Genomic DNA, 21707 nt, shown 5'->3' with positions numbered 1-21707 from the left:
ATGAAACAAGCAAGCCCGTAGGAAATGCCGAGCGAGATTCTGAAGAGTATGAAGGAGATATGCAATCTGAGGGATTAACTAAGGACTTTGAGTATTTTGAAAATAAGCCCAAACCAAATTTGGATGAAACGGAAATTATAAATTTGGGTAATTCAAAAATCATGATGGAAGTGAGAATCAGTGTCCACTTAACCCCGCCGCAGAGAGAAGAATTGATCAGACTTTTGAAAGAATACATAGATGTGTTCGCTTGGTCTTATGATGATATGCCCGGATTAAGCACTGACATTGTTTCGCATAAGTTGTCTCTTGATCCATCCTGTCCTCCGATAAAGCAAAAGAAAAGAAACATTAAATCGGACTTGAGCTTGAAAATCAAGGAAGAGATCTCTAAACAGTTCGATGCAAAGGTCATCCGAACTACGATGTACCCCACTTGGCTAGCCAATATTGTTCCCGTGCCAAAGAAGGATGGCAAGGTTAGGGTATGCGTGGATTATCGGGATCTCAACAGAGCCAGTCCGAAAGATGACTTTCCCCTTCCGAATATCCATATGCTCATTGATAATTGTGCAAAGCATGAGTTGCAGTCTTTCGTTGACTGCTACGCAGGATATCACCAAATCCTAATGGACGAGGAAGATGCAGAGAAAACAGCATTCATCACACCTTGGGGGGTGTACTACTATCGGGTGATGCCTTTTGGGCTAAAAAACGCAGGGGCTACTTACATGAGAGCCATGACCACCATTTTCCATGATATGATCCATAAAGAGATTGAAGTCTATGTGGATGACATCATCATCAAGTCGCGAAAGAGCTCAGACCATCTGACGGATTTGAGAAAGTTCTTCGACAGGTTGAGGCGATACAATCTGAAGTTGAACCCCGCAAAGTGTGCATTCGGAGTTCCTGCAGGGAAGTTGTTGGGTTTTATTGTGAGCAGGAGAGGCATAGAGCTGGACCCCTCGAAGATAAAAGCTATTCAGGAATTGCCTGCCCCAAAAAGTCGGAAAGATGTGATGAGTTTCCTCGGGCGTCTCAACTACATCAGTCGATTTATAGCGCAATCAACGGTGATATGCGAACCAATAATTAAGTTATTGAGGAAGGACGCTCCTACCAAATGGACTGAAGATTGCCAAAGAGCCTTTGACAAAATCAAAGAATATTTGTCTAGCCCGTCTGTTTTGGTGCCTCCAGAAGCTGGAAGACCTTTGTTATTGTATTTGTCCGTATCGGAGAACGCTTTTGGATGTGTATTAGGACAACATGACGAAACAGGAAGGAAGGAGCGAGCGATATATTACTTGAGCAAAAAGTTCACGCCTTACGAGGCACGATATACGTTATTGGAACGCACCTGTTGTGCTTTGACTTGGGTTGCACAGAAATTGAGACATTATTTGTATGCGTATACTACTTACCTCATCTCAAGGATGGACCCACTCAAGTATATTTTCCAGAAGCCTATGCCTACTGTGAAGCTAGCTAAGTGGCAAATGTTGCTGAGCGAGTTTGACATTGTGTATGTTACTCAAAAGGCTGTCAAAGGGCAGGCGATAGCCGATCATCTTGCAGAAAATCCTGTGGGCGAGGAGTATATACCCCTTAAAACCTATTTCCCAGATGAAGAAGTGTTTTTTATCGGGGAAGATATCGCAGAAGAGTACCCAGGGTGGAGACTGTTCTTCGATGGGGCGGCAAATTCTAAAGGAGTCGGCGTTGGAGCAGTTTTGATTTCAGAGTCAGGTCAGCATTACCCCATTTCAGCAAAGCTCAAGTTTCTGTGCACCAACAATATGGCGGAATATGAGGCTTGTATTCTTGGCCTCAGAATGGCCGTCGATATGAATATACAGGAACTTTTGGTTATAGGCGATTCAGACTTACTGGTTCATCAAGTGCGAGGTGAATGGACCACTAAGAATGTGAAGATACTTCCATACTTGCATTGCGTGAAGGATTTATGTAAGAGATTTATCAAGGTAGAATTCAAACACGTTCCAAGGACACAGAACGAGTTCGCTGATGCGTTGGCCACTTTGTCTTCTATGATTCAGCACCCAGACAAGAATCGCATAGATCCTATCAAGGTAAATGTGCACGATCAACATGCTTATTGTTTCTATGTGGATGAGGAACCTGATGGAGAACCTTGGTACCACGACATTAAGAAATATCTTAAGACAGGAGACTATCCGGAAGGCATAACCAGTGTTCAGAAGAAAACACTTCGGAGATTAGCAAACCATTTCTTCCTAAGTGGAGAAATCCTGTATAGGAGGACTCCAGATTTAGGGCTATTAAGATGTGTTGATGCTAAAGAAGCGGCCCGTTTGATTGAAGAAGTGCACGGCGGTACGTGTGGGCCTTATATGAATGGCTTTACACTGGCCAAGAAAATCCTTCGCGCAGGCTATTTCTGGATGACTATGGAATCAGATTGTATCCGTTTTGTGCAGAAATGTCACCGATGTCAGATTCATGGTGATTTGATTCGAGTTCCGCCAAATGAATTGAATGTGACGAGCTCTCCGTGGCCTTTCGCAGCTTGGGGTATAGATGTCATTGGTCCTATCGAGCCAGCCGCATCGAATGGACACAGGTTCATTTTGGTAGCCATTGATTATTTCACAAAGTGGGTGGAAGCATCTTCGCACAAGTCGGTAACAAAGAAAGTGGTAGTAGATTTTGTTCGGAGCAACATTATCTGCCGATTCGGAGTCCCAGAATCAATTATAACAGATAATGGAGCTAATCTTAACAGTGATCTAATGCGGGAGATTTGCGAAACATTCAAGATCACTCATCGCAATTCCACTCCATATCGCCCTCAGATGAATGGAGCAGTTGAAGCAGCCAATAAAAACATCAAGAGAATATTGAGGAAGATGATCGATAATTACAGACATTGGCACGAGAAATTGCCGTTAGCTCTTCTCGGTTATCGCACTACTGTGAGGACTTCAACTGGAGCAACACCTTATCCTTTGGTCTATGGGACAGAGGCGGTGTTACCTGCTGAGGTAGAAATACCATCTTTGAGAATCATCCAAGAAGCTGAGTTAAGTGACGCTAAATGGATACAGAATCGATACGAACAATTGATGCTTATTGATGGAAAGAGAATGAATGCAGTTTGTCATGGGCAGCTTTATCAGAACAGAATGGCCAAAGCTTTCAACAAGAAAGTAAGACCGAGACAATTCAAACCGGGGCAATTGGTATTGAAACGCATATTCCCATGCCAAGATGAAGCTAAAGGAAAATTTGCACCTAATTGGCAAGGACCTTATATGGTTCATCGAGTATTAACAGGAGGAGTGTTAGTCCTAGCAGAAATGGATGGCGAAATTTGGCCGAAAGCTATCAACGCGGATGCCGTCAAGAGATACTATATTTAGGAGCCTTCTTTTATTTGTATGTAATATTCTGCAATACTTTTCCATGTAATGGCACTACTCTCCCGTGGCGGGATGCGTAACAAACCTATATCGGGTTGGGTCTTTTAAGATAGGAATTCCTTTTCCGCTTGTAATATGAACTACGCCTGACTTGATTCTCGCGGTGAGATACGTAGGCGGCCTGCATAGGCCTCGGTCACATTATTAGAAAATTCCAATTTTATTTTCGCTTGTAATATGAACTACGCTTGGCCTGATTCCCATGGGGGATACACAGGCAGCCTATATAGTCTCGGTCTCGTCATTGTTAAAGCCCAACATCCCCTGTGCTAGAAACTGGGACAATTTTTTAAAGGCATCGCCGCCAGATGACATTAAGAGACTTGGAAGAATATTGTTTCAACAGAGTCATCGGGCAGAGGAAAACTTCGAAAAGCGGTTCGCTTTGTTTCACAATGTGTCACGGTTCCAAGTTCAGCAGAAATCATTTTATCACTACACACATATTTTATTATATATATATATATATATATATATATATATATATATATATATATATATATATATTTATTTATTTATATTTTTTATTTACTTTGAAATAATATGATTGTAATCAGACTGTTTACTAGTTGGCCAAGACTTAAAATGAGCGGGGGTTACAAGTTCATACGAAGTTGGAGGCATAAAGCGCAAAGAGCCAGATTCTCAAAGTCAATGCGAATCAACCCCCTCCCCAAACTTACAAAATTTTCTTTGGATGCAGGTTTCCAAGTTGCAGAAGCTAAAACATGTACAGCCTTGTAAGGATGGCGCGTCGAACGGTTTGAGAGTTCTCCTATCAATTATGCCTTCAAATATCAATAACTTTCGGCAATCACAATAAGCTAATCTTGCAAATTATTTTTTCAAATATATATCAACTCACAAATATTTTCTATTGCATTCGAATACCTCGCTTTATTTATTTTTAAATACCCTTGCGTATGCTCGCGGCCGCATTGCACGGCACCTGCATTGCTCACCGTTTTCATATATTGCATGGGCCATGCACCGCCCTTTTAGATTTCTGCATAAGGCTGTGCACCGCCTTTCATATGATGCATGGGCTGCGCACCGCCCTTTGCATCGCTTTCATATATTTACTGGGCCATGCACCGCCATTTTAAATTTCTGCATAAGGCTGTGCACCGCCTTTCATATGATGCATGGGCTGCGCACCGCCCTTCGCATCGCTTTCATATATTGCCTGGGCCATGCACCGCCTTTCATATGATGCATGGGCTGCGCACTGCCCTTTGCATCGCTTTCATATATTTATTGGGCCATGCACCGCCCCTTTAAATTTCTGCACAAGGCCATGCACCGCCTTTCATATGATGCATAGGCTGCGCACCGCCCTTTGCATCGCTTTCATATATTTACTGGGTCATGCACCGCCCTTTTAAATTTCTGCATAAGGCTGTGCACCGCCTTTCATATGATGCATGGGCTGCGCACCGCCCTTCGCATCGCTTTCATATATTGCCTGGGCCATGCACCGCCCTTTTAAATTTCTGCACAAGGCCATGCACCGCCTTTCATATGATGCATGGGCTGCGCACCGCCCTTTGCATCGCTTTCATATATTTATTGGGCCATGCACCGCCCTTTTAAATTTCTGCACAAGGCCATGCACCGCCTTTCATATGATGCATGGGCTGCGCACCGCCCTTTGCATCGCTTTCATATATTTACTGGGCCATGCACCGCCCTTTTAAATTTCTGCATAAGGCTGTGCACCGCCTTTCATATGATGCATGGGCTGCGCACCGCCCTTTGCATCGCTTTCATATTGCCTGGGTCATGCACCGCCCTTTTAAATTTCTGCATAAGGCTGTGCACCGCCTTTCATATGATGCATGGGCTGCGCACCGCCTTTCGCATCGCTTTCATATATTGCCTGGGCCTTGCACCGCCCTTTTAAATTTCTGCACAAGGCCATGCACCGCCTTTCATATAATGCATGGGCTGCGCACCGCCCTTCGCATCGCTTTCATATATTGTCTGGGCCATGCACCGCCCTTTTAAATTTCTGCATAAGGCCATGCACCGCCTTTCATATGATGCATGGGCTGCGCACCGCCCTTCGCATCGCTTTCATATATTGCCTGGGCCATGCACCGCCCTTTTAAATTTCTGCATAAGGCCATGCACCGCCTTTCATATGATACATGGGCTGCGCACCGCCCTTCGCATCGCTTTCATATATTGTCTGGGTCATGCACCGCCCTTTTAAATTTCTGCATAAGGCTGAGCACCGCCTTTCATATACTACATGGGTCATGCACCGCCCTTTTAAATTTCTGCATGGGCTGCGCACCGCCCTTTGCCTCGCCTTTCATATATTACATGGGCCATGCACCGCCCTTTTAAATTTCCGCGTAAAGACATTGTACCGCACCTGCCTTGTTCTATTATTATTTTGTTAATACCCTGCATATGCTCGCAGCCGCATTGCACCACACTTGCATCGCTGTATTTCAATATTTATTCTTACTGACTATTTTTATCTAGTTTTTAGTTTCGCAGGAGCTTTAGCGCAACGTGGAACTATTTCTTCGGCAGCGAACTGGGGCATTACGTCGGGAAGGACAAGCAGACTTCTCGACAAGGGTCAAAAATCTACCTCGAACACTCGGCTCTAAATTCAAATTTCTCGTTCACGTTCCAGCACAATCAATTCTCAGGGTTCTATCACAATACCCAGTGTCATCATAATTCGACACTGGGACAATATTCTTTTGCGAAGATTCGCATCAAATTGTGAGCTGCCAGTCACAGGTGTCGTAGTCTTCCCAGAACTACACGCGGCCTGATTCTCGTGCAACCCGAGATATGTAGGCGATTCAAAGACCAGAGTTCGGCCGTAATTTTCTTTACCCTTAGTCCCCCATAATCCTCTAGCCGAGACAAAATAGGCTACTAAGTCAACGTCTTTGCCCGACAACTCTTTTCATCATTACCAGGCAAAGAGGGACAAGTTGTTGACACCCAATTTTGTCCCGCCTCTCCTCCGAAATACCTATTTATACTTCTAGTATTTTGAGAAAAACTAAAAAAATATGCATTTAAGTTTTACTATAATTATTAGTCTTTTATTAACACCCACGTTTTATTATTCTACTGCAGTTATTATTATTATTATTATTATTATTATTATTATTATTCTTAAATTATCATTTATTACTGATTGTCATCAATTATTATTATTCTTGTTATTTCCATTATCATTATTATTATTATTATTATTATTATTATTATTATTATTAATTACTAATCATTATCATCAGCGTTATTTTGTTATTAATTATTAATCATCATTATCATCGTTATTTTTATTATTAATTATTATCATTATTTTTATCAATAATTGTTATTTATTATTATTATTATTATTATTATTATTATAATTATTATTTTTTATTGTTATTATCATTATCATTTTATTATTATCACTATTTGTTAATATTATTAATTTATTATTATCAATAATTGTTATTTATTATTATTATTATTATTATTATTTTTTATTAATTATTATCATCTTTATTATTATTATCATATATTCTTATTGTTATTTTGCTATTAATTATCAGTATTTGTCATCTATTATTATTATTATTATATTTATTTTTATCACCATTATCATCAGCATTATCATTTTTTACCAGTATCATTATTGTCATTATTATTAGCAGTATTACTACCGCTATTTATTTGCTGCTATTATTTGGTATTATTGAAATTTGCATTTTTTTCAGCGTTTTACCAACTTCCGCATACACATCGCATTTATTTCGCACATTTAAAATGATAGCGTCTATTTATTGTTAAAATATTATTGCACGGTCATTGCAACATCATGTAATTTTATTATCTGGATCTTTTATAATTACATATTTCCGTATTAGGTGATATTCTGGCACCCTCAGTACATCATTAATCAAAATGGGTCTCTTATACAGATTTAGAAGCCAAACTATTTCTTGCACTCAGTCCATATTTTGACTTACCGGACCCCAAATAAAAAGTCTGATTAACTCCTAATATTTTTTGGACTAACTCATATTTTGTCCCAAAATTTTAGATCAGTCATTTTTCTAATTCGCTAGCCCATTCTCTAAATACTCAGTCTAAAAATCGACCCGGTCCACAAATGGACCGGGTCCGGCCCATTTTCCATTCAAAAATAAGGGGAAAACCCTAAGGGTTTCCCCTCATTCTTTCGTTCCCCCCGCCGCTTTCCTCCTTTCCTATCCTCTTCAATTCCTCTGCCTCCTTCCTCATCTCCCATACCTCTGTAACTGCCACTCCACTCACTCTGTCACCCCCATCCTCGCTTGTCCCCCACGCGTCTATTTCCTCCCGCCATGTTTCCTTCTGCCATCCACCACTATACTCTGTCACCCCACCACAGTATGTTACCCGCTCCCCTTTCCCTCTGTACCCTTCAGCACCGTTTTGATGCGGGATCCGAAAACCCTATAAAAGGGGAGTGAAGGAGTAGAAAACGGGGGCTTTTGTTTTTGGGGGAGGAGAAATCTGGGTTATAGAGGTTTTTCAAACACGGATCCTGTTTTTGAATCGGAGAATACCATCTTAAAATACGAGTTTAGTAGCCTAAAATCCCCTAAAATCTAGTGTTCAACAATAGCACCAGTGGCTTGATATCGAGTCAAACCAAAAATCGTTCTTTCGTTTATTTTACCCCCTTTGGAATCTAGTGGATTCAAGTTTGTGTCGAGGTAGATTCCAAGTGTTCAAGCGGACATCAAAATTCGCGCCCTAGTTCGCTGCACCCGAAGAAGGTCAGCAATCTCCCCTCCTTCCCCTTCAAAAACTCGTGATTCTGTTTAATTTCGTCGTAGTTTTTAATGATGCGCACGTCTTATTATTTTTTTTCCTCTGATTGTGTTGGCAGGATTTAGTCATGCTCCTAAGTTTTTTTTTTCTTTTGCTATTTGAATGTTGGTTTTGGGCAAATATGTTCATGTTAGGTCGAACTAGTCAAACATGGTGATTAATTGGTTTTAGATATTCATGCTCAATGTGGTTTGATTATTTTTGTTAGATTGGCAGTTGATGGCTTGGTGTCATTTGTTGTTCAGTAGAGTTAGAGTTTTAGTTTGGTTTAACACGATTAGGTCTTAGCCTGGTCTGTTTAAATTAAGCATGCTCCAAACATTGCCGGAATACGATCTATACAGATTAGATATATCCTGTATTGATGTATTACCATAATGATATTAGTTGGTAGATTGTTGTATATGAAGCTCAAGCATTTTAATTCTTTTTGTTTAAGCATGCTAGTGCAATCAGCTAGCCTCCATGTTGTTTGCCCATTTGAGTGAAATGGACCAGAGGACAAAAAGAAATAAACCTGTTTTGGATTTTCTATTGTTAAGCAACAACTTTGAAGTTTGACATACCCCTGTTTTCTAAAAAAAAAGAATAGTTTGAGATAATAGTTGATTGTGATTTTGCTCATGTCAGTGTCAAACAATTCTTCCCTTTCCAAATGGTCAGTCATTTAAACCAGCTTATTTTTTTTTTCAACTGGGCTGTATTTTGCTTCACTTTCCTTCCACTTTTTATTTTTTTCTGTGAGTTCATAAGAGCCTATGCTGGCTGTGTGCTTACCCATATACGAACAACTATAGCCTGCCTCAGATCAGTATTGGTTTTGTATGCTGTCAGTATGCTTCGTTTGATTTGATATCTGTACCAATAGGCCAACATGTTTGGTTAAGAGTCATATGAATTCACCAGTTTATATGTTGAAGTTCTGTTTTTTTTTTTTTTTTTGAAACTAGTTAGTCCAATGTGTATCTTTCCCTCCCAAAGAGTGCTTGCTTCTAAAAGAGCAAAAGTTTTTCCTGGGTCATGTTAAATTCCAGCATTTGATTTGATCCCAATTAGTACAAAATATGTAAACTCAAATATTCTCCAAACTAAAGTCGTGAAGTTAATCCTTTGAAATTTTGGTCAAAAAATCTTTCCTTTTCTCTGTGTAAGTTAAAATTCCCAGCCTTGTTTTGTCTCTTCCCTATCTGATTTTCTGTGTTACAGTATACTTCCAAGTATACCAGGTATACCCCGAGCATTGTATGCTAGTGTATCTATCCGAACTTTTCCAGTTGTTTTGTGTACAACGAATATCCTATTGCTATTATTATCTATGTTTGGATGTTGCCCTGTTTTTTCTTTTATGTCCTAAATACATAGCGGCTGGACCGTGTATATACACGAAGTAAACCCGAATATACCCGATATATACAGTCTACTGATCAGCTTTCGATGTTTACTTTTATGTGTTTAACCTCATTTGTTGATTATATACTAATTCTTTCCTTCTATTTTATGCATAACCATCGAATATGAGTCCGAGGGACTCATCTTGTTCCGCATTCGGTGTTGGGCTAAAAGCCCAACGTGATCATCTCGAGTCATTCCCCGCCAGCCCATATCCGCGTCAAAAAATGAAATTCCGAGTCAAAGCCCATATAGCAAAACAGAACAGCAGCAGTAGCAGGCCTTAAAATGGGCTGAACCCATTTTATTTTACTTCAGCCTTTATTTTTATTTATGCATTTAATTTGTATTATTCGACTAACCTTTACTTTGTTTTTATTTTCCTAACTTAGATGAATTCTAGTAAAATTTAGTGAGTTAGCCTTAATACAATGGGTAGAATGTAAAAAGAAACTCGCCGTTAGTCTCGTAGGCTTCTTTCCACGTTTGAGCTATTTATAAACATACATAATGTTCATGTTATTGGAATAATCGATTTGCAAAATAACATACCTATATATTTTGGGTTTAAAAATCATCTTTGTGTCTTACCACTTTTTTTAGAAATTTTAGGATTTCACTAATATACAAATCTAAATCCAAGTACACTTTTTTTATAAATAACTCTTCGGGGTTGAATCAATTATGCATACTTTTTAGTCGAATGTAGTTAATAAAACATAATTTTGTTTATTCTAAAAATGCAAAGTCAATTAGTACCTCCTCATTTAGTCATTTTAAATATTTATCAAAATACGACATAAATTCGCATTTTTTCTTTTGCTTCTATGCACATTATCATATCTCATAAATCTTATTTTTTGAATAAGGTTATTACACTCTCATTTAAAGCCATAGTAACACATAAGCTTTATTTTAATAACATTTTAAAGCTTCCTCTTTTTATATACAAGTAATCACAAGCCCTATTTTATATATAGCATTATCATATAGAAATGTTTAAATCTTAATGACATTTATAAGCATTATTTTTAGCATTAAAAATCATATTTTTGCACAAGTCATTATTTTCTGTAAATCTTATTTCCAAACAATATTATTACATTTTCCTTCAGAAATTTTAACCATATCTCTTAGCCGTTTTTCTTAAAATTTAAACCCTACATTTGCTTCTTTAGCTTTAATTAATTAATCTAAGTTTGGTCGGATAACCGTAAGTTAACGGATTCTAAAGGATGCCTAACCCCTTCCCTTTAGGATAATATAGAACCCTTACCTAGAATCACACCGATTAAACAGACTATTAACGGAGGTTTAATCAGTTTTACCTTAGTTAATAATTAGGTGTCCTAATTCACCGTAAAAAAATCAATTAGGTGGCGGCTCCCTAAAACAAAGCAATAAAGGAATCTCCAATATGTTGTACTCCGCTCTAACCCGGTTAAAATGGGGTATAACAGTGACATAATTGAGGTAAGTATTAATAAGTGAAAGTTTGTGAGGAACAGCTGGATCCCAATTCCCAATTTCCACTTTTACTTATGGGTACAATATTTTGATTTCTAGTGTTGTGATGTAGACAGTTCTTTATGTTATTGCGGGATCAGATACTCATATTTGTGTTCTTTATGTTCTAATTTTCTCATAGTATTAATTTGTTGCAGTGATTTTTCTGCTGCTTGCAACTTCTCAACTCTCCCGTATTAACAATCTTTCATTGAAAGTAGATTGATCTTTCTTTTCTAATCTTTATGAATACACATACTTCATCAATTTCAATTTGGTTGTCTTACTTTTCTTCTTAGTCCGTTTCGAAAAGAATGTCTCTTTCCGTTTTTTGACAGCTTTTAAATTCTAACTTTTCATATGACATGTTTAAAATTACAAGACTAAAGGATATTTTGGTACATTCTATATATACTTAATTTAAGGCCACAAGATTCAAAAGTCTTCTTTACCTTCTTAAACTCTGTCAAGTCACAACCAGACTAACAAATTGAAATGGATGGAGTAACATTTGGATGACAGAATATTTCGTCTATTGTGTAATAAAAAAAATATACTGCAGGATAGTTAATAAAACCGTTATCAAGTCGTAGTTGATTTTATTTTGGATTACAATGACCAAATAATTACTGATATTAGCATAATTTATTATAATGTCTTCTCCGTATCGTGATAAGGAGAAAAGTCAGTAGTGTCTTCTCTTAAGTTTTTATCATAGAAATATGCACAGATATGCGACTGCTAGAAAATGTCTTCAAGTGTTTCGAGATTGACCACTTGTTTAGTGAAGGTCAAGTTATAGACTATGCTTAAAAAAATAAAATAAAATAAAAATAAAAAAAGTTATATACTATTCTTAGGAAGCAATGAGATAAATGGAGCACACAGGATACATGTTGTCAATATTGACCCTTTTCACGTCTATCCAAATGTTCAACAACAGAGGTTAGACCACAAAGTAGGATCTGAGAAGGGTAGAGCGTAAATTGGTTATATTGTTAATCGGAAAAAAAAAATTATAAGAAATTGATTATAAAAGAAAATAAGGGATAATTTCAGGGACCGCCGCTTTGTAACACTAATCTCCCTTACGGTTTATAATATTACACCCAATTTTCTTATTTTGACTTTGTAACAACTTATTTAAAATATTTATCATTTTATTAATGTAAGAAAAATCACTTTTTCCCTAATTTGCCCTTACCAATATACACTTTCATTTAGTAATTATTATGGACATCATTTATTTAATTGTTTGTTTTTTATTTAATAAGTTAATTATTAATGCTTAGACAAAAATAAAAGAAAGTGTATATACGTTCCAAAAGTATACTACTAGTTAGGGGTGTACATGGACCGGGTTAGTTCGGATTTTTTAAACACCAAACCAAACCAATTGCGTCGGGTTTTAAAATTTATACACCAAACCAAACCAATAAAATTCGGATTTTTCAATCTCGGGTTTTCTCGAGTTGTTCGGTTTTCTCGGGTTGTTTGGTTTTCTCAGGTTTTTCAGGGTTTTTTTCGGAATAGTCTTGATACAAAACATATAACTTTTACTTCAAATATTTCTTTAATCCTAGTAAGATACAATTATATAATTAAGGTGTTTCTTAAGAAAATAACACAAAATGTGAGAAGAGTGATGACATTGTATTAAAATATTCAACAAAAGCTAATATAATCGGTTAAAATAAATATTGCTAATTAACAAGCTATAAAAGAAAATGACCATAATCTAAAAATACTAAGTCATGCTAAAATAAGTATTACTTACATGACAAAGAAAAAAACTTAAGTTATGTATTTTTACTCTGTAAATCAATTATGCAAAGCTAAAGAATAGATATCCAACATTATTGTCATTCCTAGTGGTAAATTGAATTTCTTTTGTTAGGATTAGTATTGAGTTGGTTTTGGTTTGGACTTTATTTGAGTTACTAACATCCATAGGATATAAAACTTATTGACATTCAAAATTATAAGTTCAAGCTTGAATAATATGATAATAGATAAAAAATTACGAAAAAATTTAAGAAATATTTATAAATTACTTTACAAATAAATATTTTTTATGTATAAAATGTTTTAAAAATTGAATACATATAATGTCGGGTCGGTTTGGTTCGGTTTAACTTTTCTTAGTTAAAACCAAACCAAACCAATTATGGTCGGGTTTTTTTTTTCCAACACCAAACCAAGTCAAACCAAACCATTAGTCGAATTTTTTCTCGATTTATCGATTTGGTGCGGTTTGTCGGTTTACTTTGTACACCCCTAACTACTACTTTATCTTCTTCACTCGTCAGCTGCACTTCTCCGTCACAAACGAAAGTAGGCAGCCAAATGAATTGCGGAAAAAAAATAACATTCAAAAGAAAACGACTTAGAGTTTTGAGACTCAAGAAGTCATTTTCTTAAAACAACCATTGTACCACTTTGCATGCTATGGTTCATATATATATATATATATATATATATATATATATATATATATATATATATCTCTGTGTGTGTTGTGCAGCTTTTTATCATTTTTATCCGTTATTTTAGTCCAATTTAAAATCTTTATAATTTTAAAAGATAATTTTTTTTTTAATTTCATCTTTATTATCCAATAATTAAGATATACAGTTATTAATAGCTCATTCAAGAAAAAGAAAAAAGTGTAATAAAATATTTTGCATGACTAATGCTATCAAATACTTCTTTTTTAAATAAACGACAAATAAAAATGACGGAGGGAGTATATTATGGAACAGAAAGTGTTGCCTTTAGCAAAAACAAAACAAGAAAAAGCAAGTTTGTGTGGGGCTCATGTTTGTACTCTCTCCGTTCACTTTTACTTGTCTATTATATTAAAAATAAATTTTCACTTTCTCTTGTCCACTTTAATATATCAAAGAATACCAAACTTTTTTTTTCTTGCTTTATCCTTAACATTAATTACTCATTTCCAAATTATTCTTCAAATCTAATGAGACCATACACCAATATAGTAAATACATACTTCATTTATTAAATCCTAAGGGGAGTGCAAAGTAAAAAATGGAGAAGTAAAAGTGAAATATCTTTTGACAATCACGGCTGGCATGGGAGTTGTGGGCCCAGAGAGCTTTAACTGCTCAACCCAATGGCCAAGAGAAATAGTTGCAAAAAATGAGCCTCTTTATGTAATTAAATCAATGTCTTCTATCTTTCATTCGTGATGTACAATAGGCTGCAACATACAAAAAGAGTTAAATATCTGAAATACCCTCATAGCAGCTGGTTAACTATAAGGGCAGATGTTGTAATAATGAAAAAGATTTGTTTCTGACTATCAATGGAAAAGTACAACACCCAAAGTCCAGTTGTACAAGCTGATGATGCAATCATTAAAGTGATGTCCCCTGACTAAAGTTAAAATGGGAGTTCAACTGTCCCTTCTATATAGGTAGTAAAGTAGAATCACATTTATATTCTACATTGAAGTGGCTTGGATAAACTTATAGCTGGTACATTTATTTATGTATTTATTTATATTTTTATTTATTTACTAATGTTAGGATTTGTCCTGAATTTCCTATCTTATTTGGATTCTATCATAATTGTGTTTTACTTCAATGAGGATTTCTTGATAAAAAAGTTTTCTCTTTGGAAAAGTACTCTATCATATCTATTATTTTCTTGAAGGAGAAGTTTTGGATTTATATAACTAGAGGATATTTCTTCTCATACACAACACAATAGCATCCACAATGTTGTCATTTAGAGAGTTTTGTTTAGGGGGAGATTTTTGTCTCAATAGTTTCTATGCTTTCTTTTATTAATTTTTATATGTAGGCCAATTGACCAAATCATATTAAAGTATTATGTGTCTTTAGTATAATTTTTTTTTTTTTGATGACATAGGAACCCGCAGCCGCTACCCTTCGGGTGCGCACAAGATAAACCTAGCTCCTGTGCAATAGCTCGCAAACCACACAAAAGAGATAACTCGCACTAGGCAAGCCCCGTGCGACAAGCTTGACCCAGAAGGCAAATTCCCTGCTGTCGTAAGCAGGGGGTTTCGAACCTGAGACCTCCATTATGAAAGTCCCATGCTCAACCAACTGAGCCACCCTTGTGGGTTTTAGTATAATTTTATTTGTCGTCCGATTTATTGAGTTCAAGGTTTGCAATTTTGAGCTTCCGCATGACGCCTGATTATTTAGATCCCAACAAGTGGTATCGGCGCCTTCATTGATCTTAATGGATCTGTGCGTTCATTGAAGAAGAAATACATTCGACCACTTTTAACTCATACCTATTTTCAACTCATTTTAACCCATACTTATTTTTAATGCTCAGAGCTATTTTCAACTTATTTTAATATGTGCTTATTTTTAACGCTTCAATCAATATCAATTTAAACCAATTTTTTAATCCATACTACCTTTAACCTTGTTTTCAACCATGACAAACAATAGTCTCTCTTCGAATGTCTCACAAACCTTCACTGGTGAAAACTATCACATTTGGTCAGTGAAGATGAAGTTAAACAATTTTACAACGTGTAAGAATAATTCTCTTCCGTTCGAAAATAAAAGTTACGCAATTACTTTCAATCGACGGAATAGAAAAATTGTCACTTAAAAATAGTTGAAGCATGAGATGAAAAAATGCAAAAAAAAATGAGCTCAAGAAGAAAAAGAAGAAAGACTCATATCATTGATGTGTGCAAGTTCAAAAATACTCAAAAAAGAAATTCACAAGCACAAATTGCGATGGTCGAAATTAAGGAAGAACAATTTTTTTAGACTGCAGCAACAGAAGTAAGGAGGAGTGTTGGATTTTGCATCTGTCATTGCTACAATTTTATATATAATTAGTTGTTTAGTTGTTGGAGAAGTCTAATAGTTGATTTAATATAACATTGCGTTTTTTTTTTAGTTTTAATAAGAATCTAATACGTTTGCTGTAAGAGGAGTCTACTATTCTATTTATGTGCCTTTATGATTTAATAAAATTTATATGAGACAATTTTCATTCATATTTTCTACCTTATTGTTTGCATCTCTCTCAAAATAATCATACCAAGGGGTATCAGAGCTAATGATTCGACGAGATTCAAAACAGGTTTAAGGCGGGTTCAAATCAAGCTACAAACAGTTTCACGATAATGAAGATTTTGTCCGGACTACTACTACATGTGGGGATGATTTTTCAGCCATATTTTCAACTTCCCTAATGTTTTATCTTTAAAAATAAGAATATATATTTTTAAACCACAATATTTTTAACTTTATTTTAACCATGGCAAGAAGTAGTGACGAAGATTATATGAAGATGGAGAATCAACATTTTTTTTTTGCCAGAAAATTCAGGCCAAGGGGAGATTTGTTAGGATTTGTCTTGAATTTCCTACCTTATTGATTTCTCTATAATTGTGTTTTACTTCAATAATGATTTCTTGATAGAAAAAGTTTTCTTTGTGGAAAAAGACTCTACCATATTTATCATCTTCTTGGAGGAGAAGTTTTGAAATTCTATAAATAGAGGACCTTTCTTCTCATACACAACACAATAGTATCCACAATGTAGTCGTTTAAAGAGTTTGTTTGGGGGAGATTTTTCTCTCAATAGTTCGTATGTTTTGTTTTATTGGTTTTTATATGTTGGTCAATGACTAAATCATATTAAAGTATTATGCGTCTTTAGTATAATTTTATTTATCGTCTGATTTATCGTGTTCAAAGTTTGCAATTATTAGTTTCTGCACGACGGCATGTTTATTTCGATCCCAACAATTTGTATATTTGGTAAATTATAGTAAGTGTTTATGAGTGATATCAATCTAAAGACATAAATTGATCACTTAGAGCTTATGGCGACCAAATTACAGTTTTTCAGTTTATATGAACGCTCGTGGTGTGACCAAGATTTTTATAATTTTATTCATAATATCTTTTGTAACTCCTTCAAAAATATTCCAAAATCAAACGCCTAACTCCAACTCCAATCGCCAATTCCATTTTCTTTGATTGTCCTTCTCCTTGTAGTGATATTTTCTAACTTATATTTTCCCCGAATAGCTTTAAAGATATTTATAATCATTTTTACAAAAAAATCAAAACATTGACTGTTAATTACTACCTTAAGAGCCCGTTTGGCTTAGCTGATTTAAAATAGCTGATAAGCAATTTTAAGTGCTGAAGCTGATTTAATAAATAATCAGTTACGTGTTTGGATAAAAGTGCTGAAACTTATAATGACAGTTAAAGTTTTTGACAGAAAAAGTGCTGATAAGTAGGATTTCTGTTAAAATGACTTAACTGTCCTTAAAGTTGTTTACACTAATAAAAGTGATTTTCACGTAATTTTCAATTTCAGGTTAATTCAAATATAAAATCATTTATGTCTCATTATCTTTAATATAAAATTTAGGTTATCTTTTTTATATATATCATTTTTATGATAATTTAAAACATAATCAAAATCTATGATATAACAAATAATAATTTGAATCGTGCAAAACACACTTAAAATATACAAAAATATTTGTATAGAATGAACAAATGCCTAAAGAAATTTTGGTTGTTGCTAATTTATTAAAACATTCAACTATAATAAACACTCTCCGCAATCAAATCACGAAATTGGTTAGGGGTTTTATTTCAGCAAGGATATTTGAGAGATTGCAAAATAATATTAGGGATAGAATAGTAAAAAATTTAGTCAAACTATAGTGCTTATAAGCTGAAAAACAATAAGTTAGGGATGACCAACTTATGATTTTTGCTGACTTTGGCTCATAAGCACTTAATTTATAAACATTTTTATTTTTTACCAAACGCGTAGATAAGCCGAAAAGTGCTTATAAGCTGGTCAAACCAGCTTATAAGCTTAGCCAAACACCGTCCAAATAAATTCTATGCAAACACATAATAACTTATTTAAGTTGGCTTGTTTCAGTACTTAAAATTACTTGATGTTGATAAGTTAGTTTTAATCAATGACGCCAAACGAACTCATTGATATATAATTAATCAACATTTGCTTTGAAATGTATTAGCAACTAACCTATATAGGGAAAGTTATACGAATACAACTTTTTAAAAAATTATTTAAAAAAGTTACAACTACTTCCAGAAAATTACATAAATACAATTTATTCTAATTTTTAACCTTGTAATTACATTGTATACAACTTTATATATATATCCCTTAAATATCTCTATGAAATGCATTAAAATGAAAAACTTTTCTTTCCTAAAATTCTAATTATGTGTGAATTACCCCTAAAAATAGGATCTTAATTAATAATTCACACCCCCCATAAAACTTGACTTTCTTTTTGCCATCACATATTTATTATCAATTTTTCTCTCTCTCTTCCATGAGATATAAAAATTAATTCAACTAAATTTAAATTTGTATATATCTAATATAGTAACAATATATACCTAATAGATGAATATTGTATTGTGCTCCAATATGAATATACATATATCTGTAACAGATACTTAATACTTTTGTGTAATATACATATGAAATAATATTATATACAGTATATAGTAATAGTTATTATACATAACAAATAATATTATACATACTATATAATAATAGTTAATATACATAATAAATAATATTATATACATATGAAATAATATTATACATAGTATATGTGATAGTTAATATACATAACAAATACTATTATATACAGTATATAATAGTGAAATATAAGTAATATATATAAGTAAAAAATAATATTTTCTGTGTAATATACATAAGAAATAATATTATATATAATATATAGTACTATAGTTAATATACATAACAAATAATATTATATATAGTATATAATAGTGAAATATACGTAATATATAAGTATAGTAATATATATACTTGTTCATAGGATTATATGATACATGTCATATAAGCAGTAATATAATTGTTTATGGATTAGAATGCTAGCTGAGTATGTTGGAGATTTTTAGAAAAGTAAAAATTTTAGCCTCTTATTCATAGCAACATTCTTTATTTATGGTATAAAATCATATATACCCTATATATATAGAATATATATTGTAAAACATGTAATTTAGTTAATAGTTATATATTATGAAATATTATATTCACTAACTAGTATTTATGTAACTTCTCCATCTATATATAATATAAAGTTAGGCATAGATAAGTTAATGTGGCGCCTCTCTATGAGCTAGATATTTATATTTTTTCTCCTTTTTTGAATTCTTCTTCTTCTTCTTCTTTTTTTTTATTTTTTTTTTATGGTTTTTGTTTAGCTTATTTTAAAAACAAATTTAAAACTGCCTAGATAATTACTCAATTAAATGAAAAACTTCAGTTTCCAAAATTGTAAGTTTTCTTATAACTCATGCCTTTTCATTTTCTATAATTAATGAACAAAAAGTGTGGTCTTACCTGCATATAAATTGTGCCAAAGAGTGTTGAGTCATTGTGAATCACAAAGGGGAAAACTTATGGCTAACATGCACAAAGAAAAAACACCTATGAATCTACGTAATTTTGCCTTGCACCTTGCTTGAAGATGAGCCTATCAAGAATAGAATTTAAGGTTTATGCTCTAGCTCTAGAATTTAAGATTGGAATTTGAAGAGTAACATACAACAAGGATTGTGTTCTAGCTTAATGGAGTATAAGGTTTTGCCTTCTATGGAAGGGAAATAAGCTGATGGTAGTGGAAGCCATAAACACTTTTATGGCATATATAAATCCTTCTTCTTCTTTTGGCATTTGCAATTGTGTGGCTCCAACAATTTGATGCAGTATTTTTGCTCGTGATATCTTATAGGCATTACACATTTGCAATTATGTGTGTCGTCTTCTGATACAAATGAGGAAATTTTACTGTGCTTGAAGAAGTTACAATTTTCTTACTTTGCCTGCTCATTTTATTGAATTTCATTTATCTATTATATAGACATAGTGCATACTAATAAATTGGGAGCATATAGATTGCCTTATGGTGCTTCAATCATGAAGTGCTCTTAGATTGAGTGTTTTCGCAAGATCTATCAGAATTGGTTTGCAAATGATTTTTTTTTTTTAATTTAGAAAAAAGAGCGACTCAATAAAAATTAATGGAATGTGTATGTGTGTGTCCTGGTCTTAGGAAAGACATTTATCTTTTCCTAATTTTTTGTCTTATTCCTATTTAATTTATTTATCTTATTTTAAAGTCTAAAATTGTGTGCAGATCTCGGTTTCAAAAGACAAAATATATAAAACTATATACACTAAAAAAAAAAAAAAAAAAAAACTTCTGTTGAACTTTCTTAGTACTAAAACATGTGTCGAATTCTTTTATATATCCTAAACGTGTGAGTTTAGGAGGTGTTAAGCAAGTCATCATGCGCGCTCTCTCATTTTTATTCTTTCTCGAATTAATTTTGTGTATATATACATGAAATTTTTTCTCTTCTATATCAAAATTCTATTATAAAAAAATTATCTAGACAACCAATGTGTTCTGCTACCGTCAAATACACTAGTTACTCATATGGCAGGGCCACCTCCACTTCTTTTTAGTATCATAAAAGAATGCTCGAGTTTGAAGTGCATTGCACATAATTAATTCTTGATGGTAATTCAGAAATTCTCAAAAAATTTAAGATAAAATTTACATGTTTAACACTTAATGACAGGCTAGCAGCGGAATGCAAAGTACTTAAGTTACATTTTTTTTTTTAACCGTAAAAAGTACTTTTCAAATAATTAGAGATCATGCTGTACTAGCTAAGAAGCTGTTTGACTTGTTACTATATTGTTTTAGCATTGTTAGTTTTCATCCAACCCCATGGGTGGTCCATTTGACTAAATGACAATTGAACGTCGAATATTGTTTAAGTACTAAGGTATATTCAGTTAAAAGTCGTTGAAAGGATGTGACATAATTGCACTTTTTACCCCAGAATTCTGAGGTTATTGCATTATTAGACTATGACGTATTAATTGTGGCAAGCCTATTTTTCGAAGACATTTTAGTCTAAATACTATAAGTCAAATGATCGCCAAACATCAACTCTATATATTACTCAGCCGATTCCCGACCTCCTTCTCTAGTGACTTCATCATATAATTTTCTCAACAATTACATCACTAATTGCCCTAGCCTCGCTTAAATGTCTTGTTATTCCAAATTTCTTCCATGATCTACTACTAACAATAAATTAATAAATAAATGATTCTTTACAGTTGCTACAAAGAGATATTCTTAGAAACATGTTTTATTTTAGTTTTATCAAGTTAAGTCTAAAAATGAAACTATAAAAAAATTCAAGAGGAAGGACACACGGCACGTGATAAGTGACTAAAGTTTAGAGTGCATCTTGATACAGTCAGACCTCTCTATAATTGCATTGTTTGTCCGGATGTTTTTTGACTGTTATAAAGAATGATTGTTCTATACTTATTATAACATTTGACATTTAGATCTCATTTGGTTGTTAAACAAAACTGCACAAAAAGTCATTTGTTCCAAACCTTTTATGTTAC

The 21707-nt window shown here is 34.0% G+C and overlaps 1 protein-coding gene across 1 annotated transcript; it reads left to right on the top strand.

Annotated features, from left to right (window-relative positions):
- Positions 1 to 491: 491 nt before the first annotated feature.
- Positions 492 to 3407, top strand: LOC132599997 (uncharacterized; the record flags this gene model as incomplete). The annotated part of the gene is made up of 1 exon (XM_060313136.1): positions 492 to 3407. A coding segment is annotated over one exon (2916 nt), but the record flags the coding sequence as incomplete, so codon positions are not given.
- Positions 3408 to 21707: the final 18300 nt, after the last annotated feature.

Source organism: Lycium barbarum, chromosome 6 (genome assembly GCF_019175385.1).
Source record: "Lycium barbarum isolate Lr01 chromosome 6, ASM1917538v2, whole genome shotgun sequence".
Taxonomy (NCBI): domain Eukaryota; kingdom Viridiplantae; phylum Streptophyta; class Magnoliopsida; order Solanales; family Solanaceae; genus Lycium; species Lycium barbarum.
The sequence above is the reverse complement of the archived record's forward strand: the minus strand, read 5'-3'. Positions and strand labels throughout refer to the sequence as shown.